Below are 12,626 nucleotides of genomic sequence, written 5' to 3'. Positions count from 1 at the left end.
TTGTCCGATGGGGCACTGACACCGGGGACCGGGAGACCGGTTGTTGTGGGCTTTAAACAATACCCTTGTATTATATATTTCTTGGACTGTATTAGATTTAACTCTGCAGGACAAATAGTAGTACCCATTTGTATAATTACTCTGGCTTGGCTGAACCATCAACGCCGCCAAGAAGTTGCCAGTAACCACAGAAGATGGAGTCTAAGTATCTAGAAGGAAAAGCTCGAGTCCCTTTGTCGAGTCTGAAGAGCGAGGATTTGGATGTTGATTCATCGTCATTCCCGATCAACATCATTGAGCATCTTCGTGATCCAGGACATGCCATCTCAGTTCGGATTACTCCAAGGTCCCGAGATGACATTCTACGGGACTTGAGCTACTCACCCGAGCAATTGTATGCGACGCTTGAATTGGAATCTAGTCCTTTGATCAATGATCACCAAGTTTTCTACGCTGCCAAGGACTTCGATCTGGACAGAGCGAAGGCTGCCCTCGGAAGGGATCATATTTGCAACGTACGCTTGTACTGCATTCCAGGTATGTCATAATTGAAGATTACCATCGAAGCGTTTGGTCACGTTCTTATCAATATGCTAGTACAACCTCGCAAGATTTGCGATGGTGCCGTCTTCCAGAACGTGCGGTATTACATGGCCGGGTCTTGGAAAAAGAATCGTGTGTCTGTTGCCCAAGCCTGGATGGACAAGCTGTCGGGGTCCAAGAGGAAGATACTGGGTAGTCTATTGAAACATCCGCATATAATAGCAGCTATGGATAGCATGCTTTGTTTTCCTGGTTATTGGGATGGACTTCAGCTTGGTAACTGGGCAAAACATCTGGCCGCCCGCATCAATCCGCTCATCATCAACTATTGGGTGCATATTAAGAACGTCGCTTTGAAAATAATGGCTGGACATGAAGACAAGCTGCATCTATTTGATGCAAATACAGTTGCAATTCTTCAATATCGGGCGCCGTCGTGGAATTCGCAAGACCGAGCACAGATCTGCGATCTTTTTGAGGACGGAACACTGTTTCCTGGCATTTTATCAAAGAGTGCTCGAGACAGAATTAAAGACAACATTCTTGAGCTCCCGGATTCAATACCTAGCATCCAGACCTTTCATGAAAACATGAGATATTTGACGATTGGAGCTAAAATCCTTGAGAAACACATTGAGAACAGGCCGTCAGAGAGCGGGGCTGATACAATCGAGCCCATGTGTTCCAGTCTTATTGAGAATTTAAAAAAGGACTGGAACAGTCGTGGGGCTTCGATGGAAGTCGGCCACGGTCGCATGATCCAGGTGAATGAGCCAACTGCCGACGCTGCAGTCATTCAAGCATTTCTAGCCGCATTGCGCTACTTCCCTTACTTGTCACCCGAGGCGCCTCTAAGGGACTTTGACAAGAGAGTGTGGATGGCGGGCAATTTTGATAATAGCGTTCTAAGCCGTCTCTGTGTCACTCTTAAAGATTTAGGTTTCTCTAACGCGAATATTGAGAAAGGGCGTCTTCACCCGATTGAGAACCGGCACATATCGTACACCCAGCCGAAGAGGAGGAGGGACTGGCGCAGTGGAAAACCTTGCCTCGCGGGGTACCACATCCTACTGCAATCGTCTTTTTTCCCACAACTATTCGCGGAACCCCTAGATGACAAGGTGCCACCAGAGCTACGTGTGCAAAGCGATATTTTGCAAGCTTTTTTTGGGGGTAAACCGAAGGTTCCATCGCTGGCATCAGCTGCATCTCTCCGTGCTGAAATGGACGTGGATACAACAGAGCCAAATGAGGCATGGAGGAGTGAGGCAGAGATAAACGAAGACACAAGGCTAGGTGAAGTATTAAAGTTATGGCCAAGGGGCAATAATGAAACGCGCCCCAAAAAGAAAGGAAAGGACAAAATGCCTCGAGGTATTGCTCGGTCTGCAACAAGTCGCGACAAGCCGCGCGTTCGGGGCAAAAGGCCCAAGTTCACATTCAGGCAGCAGAATGTCCCAGACATCCCAGCGACTCGGGCGTCTGATCTCTACGTTGGCCCACCAGTAGATCCAGCGGGTATCCCGACTCAAGCGCTGGCGCACTTGACACCCCCGACTAAGAATCCAAATCGGGCCAAAGAAAAGAAACGCAAGCATGATGAAGTATATGAAGCAGCAGAAGTGCCAGAAAAGAGGAATAGGAAGAAGGACCAGGTCGGGGGGATTCAAGCCGTGGGAGAGCAGGCTGGGGCAGAGCAGGTCACCCAAATACAGCCGGCCGAGGAGCTAGGACGAGCAGTAGTGCATGATCTAGCTAGCACGTCACAGGATGTGCGCTGGGAGATGAAGGGACCCTTGGAAGCACCCGTTGCAACGCCTGCGCTACCGCCCTCTATGAATCCCCAGAATTCAACACCAGTAGTTCAGCGAGGTCCCGAACCACTTTCGAAACCTGCTCAGCATGTCCATCCCGAAAATAACCCGCAAATTCCTGAAATTAACTACGATGAGGCCTTCTCTCCTCCTCACCTAGAACAGGAGGCTGAGCTTTTGCTATCGGGGACTAATTGAGAGTAGAGCGGGTACATTGATCTATCATCTCCCTAGCTAGAATCGACTTAGGGCTCAAGTGCTGTTTTTATTGTATAAACGCCCTCCGGGCTGAATTAATTTAAATGTAGTTAGCTAGTTACTCGATTGCCGCAGGCTTAATTCACCAGATAATAAAACGCAAGCCCCACGAGACACACCAGCTAACGCGTTAAGCCAACTCTTCTCTCACCATGAAGAGGAATGCATTTGTGTGCGCCTCATTGGCAGCCTTTATCACAAATACAGTAATTACCGCCATCATTCGACACAGTTCTGCATTTTCTGACCGCGGCCTCATAGTTTTTCAGGTGTGTATCGTGTTACGAACAATGTCAGCTAAGACTGATATGCTCCGTAGATACCCAAACAAGATGCTCATGTCTCAGCAAACTTGACCATTGGAATTCGGGGCTCCTGTGTTAGCTTGACCCATGCAATCCGGTGTGTTCGCTACGACGAAGCAGTTCTAGCAATACCAACGAACTCGACGAATCGCATTATCCAACAGATATCTACAATTCACTTGGAGTGCTTGTCCGAAATTGAGATGTTGCTCGCGGTGTCAGCAGCGGTAATATGTTGTGCACTGCTCCTTGCAAGAAAACCTACAATTTGGGTTAGAGTTGGCGTCTTGTTTTGTATCATGCTAGTGATAGCACCTGTTACCGTGGCGGTCGTCTCACTAACAAATGCGACGAGAGCAATCACGAGTATGGGGTTCACCGCCGTGATAGGCCAAGGCGTGATCTATGGCTGGGTGATTTTTGGTGCTGCAATATGCGGATTCTTTTCCATGGTAATCGTATTAGTTTACAACTTCAGACAGGAATAATACCAGGAGTTCTCTCACTAAACTTAGACCATAATCCGCGAGCTATAGCGTGCCAGATGTGTGGTGGTCGGGACACCAAAACTTCCTCACATGCCAAGCGCGCGGCAAACTGTAATGCTAGGTGACCTATTTTTAAGAAGCCCCGAACCTCTATCGCATATACCCTGGCAGTAGCAGGTGTACCAAAGTTAAAATTGGCAACTGGTATAGAGGTTACGAGTAGTTAGGGATCAGGCCTCAGCCTGCAACAAGGCACGAGTGAACCAACATGACTTGCAATCAGTAGGTTTTCCACACCAGGTAAAGTGATTATCCAGCTCACGTCTTTTAGATGTTTCGCAAGATTCTCACCGTTTATGGGGAATGAACTTGCACGGATATATAGCGATCATATAATGTGCAATCCATCAAAGGATTGCCGACCGGTCAGAATCAGTGACCTGCAACGGGTACGAAAGAACCGATCCAGCCGTTTCTCTAAGCGGAGACGGAATTTTCTGAAGAAGGCACACGATCAACAGAAGGACTGCGAAGTAGATGTTTACCTGTGCGTATGCAGCAGAAAGGATAACAAAATCTGGCAATACTCCAGCGACTTCACTCCACCTTCACACGATGAGATGGTATGGCGTACGAGGCAATATGTGTGTGACATATTTCTAACCTGCTCTAGGCTAATATGTACCCTCTGCCGGTTGTACTCGGTCCAGATGACTTCACCAAGAAGGAATATTGCATGGAGAAGCTATCTGGCTATTTGGTGCCCCAGGCATCTATCGCTTCCGGTGTTGCTGGGCTGGAGGCAGAGTCGGATCCCTCTGAGCTATTCGCAACTTCGACTAAGCCTGGACTCTTTACGTGTAATTAGCTAATGTTCCATGAGAAAGAAGATACATAAATGCGAACCTCATTGTCTTTCAGTACTTGGATATCTCCTGTTATTTGATGCAAAAGCTCTCGAGTCCGATGTAACTCGGCACGTAATTCCTGGCTGAAATCATAGTGCTCTTGTCGGGAATTCAGCATGTCTTCTTGTAGGACATGAACCTTCTCCTCCAGAACATACACCTTGGTCCGAAGTTTGTGCATGTCCTCTTCGTGCTGCTCATCGCACCTTGCCATTTCATCCTGAGACGCACTTAGGCTTGCCTCAACCAGATACATTCTCGAGGTAACTTCTTTCACATCCTGGTTCCATAGAGCATGAATGGCCCGGCACGTATTGGACGATCCTGCGCTTGCTTGCTCTAGGACCAGCTTGAGAGAAGACGACGGGCTTTGCCGAGGATCACTTGAGCCTATAATCACATCCTGCTTTGTTTGGGCAGGTCGCAGTGGAAGGAGACGGCTGTCAGGCATTATCAAATGCTTTCAGAAGAAATTTGCAAGTATGCGTAAAAGCAAATCAGGCGGAGAGGAAACCGATGAAGTATGTATTTCAGTACCTAAACTAGCTCAACAACACGTCCGACCAGAGTCTAATATGCACAAGCTAAGATCCATTTATGCCTTCCCTGTTGCGCTCCCTGCTGTGCAACTAACCGTTACGGTCCGCAATAGTGTCGTCGTCAAAAATGTAGTCACCGCAGAGCTGACAAGAGGGGTGGTGACCTTGGAAGCGCCACTGTCAAAGACTGTGTCTGTTGTCACAGGCAATGGGGACGTAGTTCTAACGGTTCTTCCGATCATATCGGACCGGGGGATCTCCACTCGAACGGAGTCAGCAGTCGGAGCCCGGGCGGCTGTTGTGTCCGTCCCCGTTGGATCCTTGTTCATCACTGTAGATGATGGTGTTGCCACCCCAGAAGTGACCCATGACTGGGACGGGAGTGTGACTGTGGGTGATGTCTCCTGTGATCTAGGGAAACTAGTCGTTGTCCAGGTAAAGACTGACACTGCAGTTTCGGTTGTTGTACGAGTGGACATGGTTTTGACAACAAGGACACTGGTTGTTCTGAGTACCTCGTTAATGCATCCAACTTGTGCCTCCCTATCAAGCTGCATGGTAGGATCAGATGTGCCATTCGTTATATTCGCCTGATAGCAGTATGGAGCCAGTCCGGCGCATTGCCTACCACAGTTAGTAGACCTGTTTGCAATGGAATGGTTATTGTGCTCACCAAAAGATATCTGCTTCCCCATTGGGGACCTCCGCAGGGGTGGTAAATTTTGCGATCAGTTGGCCTTCACATGGTGTGGTGGAGAAGTTGAAGCGCAGAGGGAGGAAAGAGGAATCGCCAAAACTCATGGTGGCTTGACATCTTGTGGACTGAGGAGCGTTAATGCTGTGTAGGCGGGTTAGCAAGTGTCCGCGTCATGGTCCTCGGGATGCAACTGACTGAGCCGACAAGACCGATTGTCCAGCCTCAAGGGAGACGACCGGGGAGGTGAGGCACAAGCTGTGGATAGCAGCAGCTGGCCACAGCAGGCATGTCAGAATTGAGAAGAGCTTGTTGAGATGCATTTTGTTTCTTAAAGTCTTGGTCACTTTCCTAGTGATGCCGTTGGCTAGCAGGATATTGTAGATCGAGACCATTTTGTACCCATGATTCGTGGTTACCTACTTTAAGCGCGTTTATATTCAATTGCGCCCTGGTGCGATTTCTGGTGTTAAATTTAATGGGCGCTTATCAGTAACATTTGAGCGAGGTACTTATATTTAATTGCGTCCATGCTCGGCGGAATCACAGACTTCAACCAATTCTTGCTTGTCCAACCTCTTCTTATCGAACATAATGTCGTACTTCACCTTCAACTTGTCCGCGAGCACACAAGGGCCACCAAATGCCAAAAAAGAGCAGTGTACTAGTAGTTCATCCGAACTTGTAGTGCCACAGTTGGATCATGAGTCGTCTACTCTCCCGACAAACTCGCCGGCGACCACACTCTGTGAGCCCGCCCTTTGTGGGCAACCTACACTCAATCCGGGGGCACCTTGGATTGGGTTTGATGGCAGCTTGCTTGTTGATGGGCCTATCAACGGCGGTGCCTTGCCATCCTACGACCAATCCTCGTTCGGACTTACAACCAACGACGATTTGAGATGGTAAGTCATACCTTGAGATTGAGAACGCTGGACTTGCATTCTGACCTACTACTCAGGATGTTGATGGGAATGAACGACCGCATTGCCACATTAGAGCAGGCTGCAGCTACTGGAAACCAAACAGTGGATCAGTTGGCCAAGAACGTTTGCGACATGCTTAGTCGCCTTGCAGTGATTGAAGGCATGCTTAAGGTCGTAGAGGACCTTAAGCAGAACCTCAGAGACTTTACAAGGGGACTGATGCCGCACATTCTTCGCGTAAATCTGGAGGAAGATCTTGAGAGGCACGGTCAATGCGCATACACATAATGCCATGCATTGTCGATTAGGCCTCCCCGGGCGGTAGTGGACGGCGGACAGTGTGACAGAAGGCTGCATGAACGTTTAAAGATAATCCACGTAGTTACCTCAACTAGCTTTTGACAAATTTTGCTTAGGACATAAAACCTTGGTACTTCAGTCCACTTTGTCTCAATGCGTGCTACAACCTCCGAGTGCAAACGAAATATTCCTGACCCCATGGCTAATTACAAGGCGAAAGAACTCCCGCCCCTGCCTGAGCAAGCCGACCTAAGCGGTAAAGGCAAAGATCGCCCCCCTGTCGCTCGGCCTCTAGTCTTACCAAGACAGTCTCCCAAGTACCAAGCCACTGCTGATGAAATGAGACGACAACTGGGTCAGCTTCAGGAACAAAACAAGACGCTTTGTCAGTCTCTACGTGCGAGTGACGAGGAGAATATTATGCTGCGAAAACAAATTACCGCCTACAAGCAATACATTAAAAAGCAGGATAGTGGGCTAGCGGAGGTCATCAAGGCAATTTGCTCCGCGTTCCAAAGCTATCGAGAGACAGTGGTGGAGGTTACTAAACAGGCAACCATGAGCGAGGAGATTGCGCAGTGTGAGATGGAAGCCGCAGGGAGGCTGTTCCCTCCCCAGTTGTAGATAGTCTCAGAATGGTTACTTCTGCTTAAAAATAATACGACGTCGTTTCTCCTATCGATCCTCGACACGCACAAGCGCCAGGTGCCGAATGTCACGCAGAGAATTTTTCTAGTTTGCATGCCCAATTGAGGCATTACCTGCACACCTCACCCCCAAGCTGAGTACTGCCTATGGCACAGTCCGGCAAAATAGGCAACAATGGTGGGAAAGAGGCATAACAATACGGCGGCAAGCCGCAATGAAGTGGAGAAGCGGAGACGCTCCAGACTTTGAAGGCCAGCAGAGGGAAGTCGCCGACGACCGAAGGGTGGCAGGGGCAGCACCGGCCAGGTTCTAACTTTCGTCACAGCACTTGGATGAGAACAAGTCGCGAAACTAAAAATAAGACAGCCCTGCAGGTGTAACAGTTACCGTAGTACATGAGCCACAATAAATACGCGTTGCATGGAATCATGAACAATGACAGCGAGCAGACACGACAAGACAGAATGGCACCAATCACTTGCAAAGTCATCGACACCACCAACCGCGGACAACCCGGAGTTTACGTGGTCCTAGAGTGCAAAGATCAACAGCACCACGTCATTGCAACACTGGAATCAGTGACTGATGAAGATGGCGGAATCAGTCTGTGGTTCCCAACACCATCACAAGGTCGAATGGACGAAGTGGAGCCACAGATTGTTGACAGCCGCGTCAGCCCTAGGGTCTCTTTGACTTTCTTCCCCCACGCGCCGCTGTCAACATGCCCAGCCCCGTTCTTGTCGGTTCAGACGGACTTGTACCTCGACAGGGAAGAATGCCACGGAATTATCCTGTATCTTGACCCTAATCCGCGACTTGAGCACTGCCCTTTCCCGGTAGCCAGCCCGCTCACGCAAGTGCCGTCGCGGCAAGAATTGCCAATCCCATCCCCGCTGATACTGCCCCCGCCAGTCAGCCCAAAACAGGCAATCACCGATACTTCTATGTGACATGGACTGCCTTGACGGGAAAAGGTCAGAAACGGAAGGCGGAAGGAGAGCCGCAAGAGGCGCTATTAGCTCAGGTGGCTGTGGCCAGAAACGGTGAAAAGCAGGGGTGGTGGGAGGGCGCGCGGGGCTTTTGTAAGCCAGTATTTCTACTTTGGAGAGGAGACGCAGGGAAGGAAAACTGCCGAGTCTACAAAAGTCCCGCCGCCATGGCTAGAGAGCTGGGTATATCTAGCAGTTGAACAGTAAAAACTGGCTTTTGAAGAGATATGCACATGTGATACAACCGATTCTCAATGAAGAAGCATTTTGCCAACATGCAGATGAGCCGGGTGATTGTCACTTTTAGTTGGTTACCGACGGTACGGTCCGCACGCTGTGGGCTCCAATGACAAGCAGTAAAAAATTGACGCTGCACAATGTGACAAGGCGGGCGTCAACCATTCACCACTCTCAATGTGGGTTTTATTCCCCCCATTACGCCCGACCTGAGTGTTCTGCCTTGTCAGACAAGGCGAACAGACCCCCACAACCACCAAATTGGTGGCCTGGTCCTCAAGAGAAGACCATCATATCCTCGTTAAGGCTGATCTCCACCGGGGATCTGCCACGGAGTTTGTAAAAGCAAATGCACCTCGGTATTCGGCAATCTCGCTCTATTCTGAGAAGATCCATTGGCTTGCAGGCTGGACCTCTTTGGTACCATGCTAGCGATAGCACCTACTACCGTAGCGGTCGTCTCACAACAAATGCGACGAGAGCAGTCACGAAGATGGGCTCCACCGCCATGTCCGATCAGGGCGTGATCAGTGGATTGGTGATTTTTGCGCTGCAGTATGCGGATTCTCTTGCACGATAATCGCATTAGTTTACAACTTCAAATAAGAATAATACCAGAAATCCTATCACTAAACTTCGACCAAATTCGCGAGCTATAGCGTGATAGATGTGTGGGAGTCGGGTTACCATGAACTCCCTCGCAGGCTAACCGCGCGGCAAGATGCCATGCTGGTAGACCTATTTTTAAGCAGCGCCAAAGCCTCTATAGAACATGCACTGGTAATAATAGAGTACTAAAGTTAAAACCGGCAGCAGATAAAGAGACTATGACGGTTAGGATGAAGCCTGAGCATGCAATAGGGCACCGAGTGAACCAACATGACTTGCAACCAGTAGGTTTTCTACATCAAATAAAGTGATATTCTGCTCACCTTCTTTAGCTGTTTCGCAAGATTCTCACCATTTGTGGGTAAGGAACTTGCGCAGATATACAGCGACCACATAGCGTGCAATAACTCAAAGGATTGCCGACCTGTGAACATCGGTGACATGCAGCGCGTACAAAAGAACAGATCCAGCCGTTTCTCCAAGCGGAGACGGAATTTCCTGAAAAAGGCACACGATCTACACATCGATTGCGAAGTAGACGTTTATTTGTGCGTGCGCAGCAAGAGGAGCAACAAAATCTGGCAATACTCCAGTGACTTTACTCCGCCTTCACAACGGGAGCTGGTATGATATATGAAACAACACGCGTATGATTTGCATCTGACTTGCCCTAGGCTAGTATATTTCCTCTACCAGTTGTCCTGGGGCCAGAAGACTTCACGAAGAAGGGATCTACCATGGGCGAACCTCAAGGCGGTCACTTCCCGGAGAAACCATCCGACGCCTTGGGGCTCCAAGCGTCCATCGCTTCCGGGGTCACTGGGCTGGAGGCAGAGTCGGACCCCTCTGAGCCATTCGGAACTTCGATTCCTGCTGGACTCTTTATGTGTAATTAGTCAATGTAATATGAGAAAGAAGACACATGAATGCGCACCTGATTTTCTTTCAGCGACTGGATGTCTCCTGTCATTTGATGCATAAGCTCCCGAGTGCAATGCAACTCCGCACCTAGCTCCTGGCTGAGATTACGATGCTCATGTCGCTGAGTCTGGCATTCGTCCCGTAACATGTGAACTTTTTCCTCCAGCACATACACTTTGGTCCGAAGGTTAAGCATGTCCTCTTCCTGTTGGGCGTTGCGCCTTGTCACTTCTTCCTGAGACGCGCGTAGGCTCGACTCAACACGATACATTCGTACAGCAGCTTCTTTCATATCCTGGTTCCATAGTGCATGGATGGCTCGACATGTATTTATCGAGCGTCCATTCGCTTGCTCAAGGCCGAGCTTGAGGGAAGTCGAAGGGCCTCGTCGAGGATCGCTTGATCCCCTTGGAACATCCTGCTTTGTTTCTGTCGGCCGAAGTGGAGGGAGACGCGGGTAGGACATGATCAAGAGCTTGCAACGGAAGTATCAAAGTGTAATGTGGATGAAGTCAATTACTGTGAGTGTATCTGAACAACTAGACTAGCTTAGCAACAGGTCGCAGAGAAATATTATATACACAAGTTCCAGTCCAATCACTCCAATTATCCCTTCCCTGTTGCGCAACTAACCGTTACAGTTCGTAATAGTGTGGTGGTCAACAATGTGACTACTACAGAACTGGTAACGGGAGTGGTGACTCTGGTCGCGGCACTGTCCAACACTTTGTCAGTCGTTAAAGCCGAGGGGGGTGTAGTTATGACGTTTTTTCCGGACACGCTAGAAGGAGGCATCTCCGCTTGAACGGAGTCAACACTCGGAGCCCGGGCGGCTGCTGTGTCTGTCCGCGTCGGATCCTTGTCCGACATCGTAAAGGGTGGCGTTGATACCCCGGAGGTGAACTGTGACTGGGCCGGAATTGATGTTGTGATTGGTGTCTGCGACTTGGTAAAACGTGTTGTCGTGGAGGTGAAGACGGACACTACAGTGTCGGTTGCTGTACGAGTTGGCATTACTTTGGTAATCACGACATTGCTCGTTTTGAGTAACTCGGTAATACATCCAACTCGTGCTTCCCTATCAAGCTGCATGGAAGGGTCAGATGTGCCGTTGGTTATGTTAGCCTGATAGCAATGCGGAGAGAATCCAGTGCATTGCCTACTACAGTTAGTCAACCTAGTCTCCATAAACGTCCGTGCCATTGTATTTACCAAAGGATATCTGCTTCACCATTGGGAACCTCTGCAGGGGTGGTAAAAGTAGCAATCATTTGACCGTCACATTGTGTGGTGGAAAAGTTGAAGCGCAGAGGGAGGAAAGAGGAATCGCCGAAATTCATGGTGACGTAACATCTCGTGGACTGGGGAGCGTTGATACTATGCAGAATGGTTAGCGAGTGTCGGCGACGCCCGGTCCCGCTAAGAAACTTACACGGCAGACAAGACTGACTGCCCAGCCTCAAGGGAGATGATTGGAGAGGTTAGGCACATGCTATGGATTGCAGTGGCCGGCCATAGCAAGCACGCCAGAATCGGAAAGACGTCGTTGTGATACATTTCTTTGCCGTTAATTATTTCTAGTGATGCTGTTGGCTCGGAAGCAAGAGCAGTCAATCGGGCCATTTTGTACCCAAGAGATGTACCTATTTTAAGTCCGTTTATATTTAATTGTATCCTGGTGTGATCTCTAGGATTGCCTAACTTTAACGGGCGCTTACAAGGAAATTTGTGCAATGTGTGTTTATTTAATTGCGGCCTTGCTCGGAGATGGCGCAAACGTCAGTCAACTCCTGTTTGTCCAACTCCTCTCATGCAACAGCATCATGTCTTACTTCACCTTCAATATGTCAGCGAGCACACAAGGGCCATCAACGCCCAAAAATCCACAGCGTAGCAGCTCATCCAATTCTGCTGTTCCACAGTTGGATCACGACTCGTCTACTCTCCCCATAAACTCATCAGCAACAATGCTCTGCGAGCCAGCCGTTTCTGGGCAAACTGCACTGAATCCAGAGGCACAATGGTCTGAATTTAATAGTAGTTTGCTTCAAGTTGATGGGGCATTCAGTGGGAGTGCCTTGCCATCCTACGATCAATCTACATTACATGCCGCACTTACCACCAACGACGATTTGAGATGGTAGGTCCTTTCTAACGACATTGAGGATGGCGAACTCGCATGCTGACCTAGTCACTACTCAGGATGTTGATTGGGATGAACGAACGTATGGCCAACTTGGAGCAGACCGCAGCTGCTGGGAATAGAATCATGGATCAGATGGGTAACCATATTTCCGACATGCTTAGTCGCCTGGCAGTCATTGAAGGCATGACCAAGGTAGTTGAGGACCTGAAGCAAAGTCTTCGAGACTTTACCAGGGGATTGGTGCCACACATTCTTGGCGTAAATCTCGAGGAAGATCTTGAGAAACAGGGCTAATGCGCAA

The 12,626-nt window shown here is 49.2% G+C and overlaps 9 protein-coding genes across 9 annotated transcripts; 6 read left to right on the top strand and 3 right to left on the bottom strand.

The window, feature by feature from the left end:
• Positions 1-194: 194 nt before the first annotated feature.
• G6M90_00g113100 (uncharacterized protein) lies at positions 195-2,555 on the top strand (the record flags this gene model as incomplete). Its single annotated transcript, XM_014683814.2, has 2 exons — positions 195-537; positions 598-2,555. The coding sequence occupies 2 exons, from the start codon at positions 195-197 to the stop codon at positions 2,553-2,555; spliced, it is 2,301 nt and encodes a 766-aa protein (XP_014539300.2).
• Positions 2,556-4,161: 1,606 nt separating this feature from the next.
• Positions 4,162-4,767, bottom strand: G6M90_00g113090 (uncharacterized protein; the record flags this gene model as incomplete). The annotated part of the gene is made up of 2 exons (XM_066131880.1): positions 4,162-4,260; positions 4,315-4,767. The coding sequence occupies 2 exons, from the start codon at positions 4,765-4,767 to the stop codon at positions 4,162-4,164; spliced, it is 552 nt and encodes a 183-aa protein (XP_065987853.1).
• Positions 4,768-4,911: 144 nt separating this feature from the next.
• On the bottom strand, positions 4,912-5,656 carry G6M90_00g113080 (uncharacterized protein; the record flags this gene model as incomplete). Its single annotated transcript, XM_014683815.1, has 2 exons — positions 4,912-5,479; positions 5,529-5,656. 2 exons carry the CDS (start codon positions 5,654-5,656, stop codon positions 4,912-4,914), a joined length of 696 nt encoding a protein of 231 aa, XP_014539301.1.
• A 487-nt stretch (positions 5,657-6,143) lies between these two features.
• Positions 6,144-6,763, top strand: G6M90_00g113070 (uncharacterized protein; the record flags this gene model as incomplete). Its single annotated transcript, XM_014683816.1, has 2 exons — positions 6,144-6,454; positions 6,511-6,763. The coding sequence occupies 2 exons, from the start codon at positions 6,144-6,146 to the stop codon at positions 6,761-6,763; spliced, it is 564 nt and encodes a 187-aa protein (XP_014539302.1).
• A 165-nt stretch (positions 6,764-6,928) lies between these two features.
• Positions 6,929-7,399, top strand: G6M90_00g113060 (uncharacterized protein; the record flags this gene model as incomplete). Its single annotated transcript, XM_014683817.2, has 1 exon — positions 6,929-7,399. One exon carries the CDS (start codon positions 6,929-6,931, stop codon positions 7,397-7,399), a length of 471 nt encoding a protein of 156 aa, XP_014539303.2.
• A 452-nt stretch (positions 7,400-7,851) lies between these two features.
• On the top strand, positions 7,852-8,373 carry G6M90_00g113050 (uncharacterized protein; the record flags this gene model as incomplete). Its single annotated transcript, XM_014683818.1, has 1 exon — positions 7,852-8,373. One exon carries the CDS (start codon positions 7,852-7,854, stop codon positions 8,371-8,373), a length of 522 nt encoding a protein of 173 aa, XP_014539304.1.
• A 1,155-nt stretch (positions 8,374-9,528) lies between these two features.
• On the top strand, positions 9,529-10,154 carry G6M90_00g113040 (uncharacterized protein; the record flags this gene model as incomplete). Its single annotated transcript, XM_066131879.1, has 3 exons — positions 9,529-9,542; positions 9,591-9,882; positions 9,933-10,154. 3 exons carry the CDS (start codon positions 9,529-9,531, stop codon positions 10,152-10,154), a joined length of 528 nt encoding a protein of 175 aa, XP_065987956.1.
• A 1,233-nt stretch (positions 10,155-11,387) lies between these two features.
• On the bottom strand, positions 11,388-11,802 carry G6M90_00g113030 (uncharacterized protein; the record flags this gene model as incomplete). The annotated part of the gene is made up of 2 exons (XM_066131878.1): positions 11,388-11,556; positions 11,612-11,802. 2 exons carry the CDS (start codon positions 11,800-11,802, stop codon positions 11,388-11,390), a joined length of 360 nt encoding a protein of 119 aa, XP_065987811.1.
• Positions 11,803-12,002: 200 nt separating this feature from the next.
• G6M90_00g113020 (uncharacterized protein) lies at positions 12,003-12,619 on the top strand (the record flags this gene model as incomplete). The annotated part of the gene is made up of 2 exons (XM_014683819.1): positions 12,003-12,319; positions 12,382-12,619. The coding sequence occupies 2 exons, from the start codon at positions 12,003-12,005 to the stop codon at positions 12,617-12,619; spliced, it is 555 nt and encodes a 184-aa protein (XP_014539305.1).
• Between the last annotated feature and the right edge of the window lie 7 nt (positions 12,620-12,626).

This window comes from Metarhizium brunneum, chromosome 7 (genome assembly GCF_013426205.1).
Source record: "Metarhizium brunneum chromosome 7, complete sequence".
NCBI classification, from domain to species: domain Eukaryota; kingdom Fungi; phylum Ascomycota; class Sordariomycetes; order Hypocreales; family Clavicipitaceae; genus Metarhizium; species Metarhizium brunneum.
This window is presented reverse-complemented; position numbering and strand designations above follow the sequence as displayed.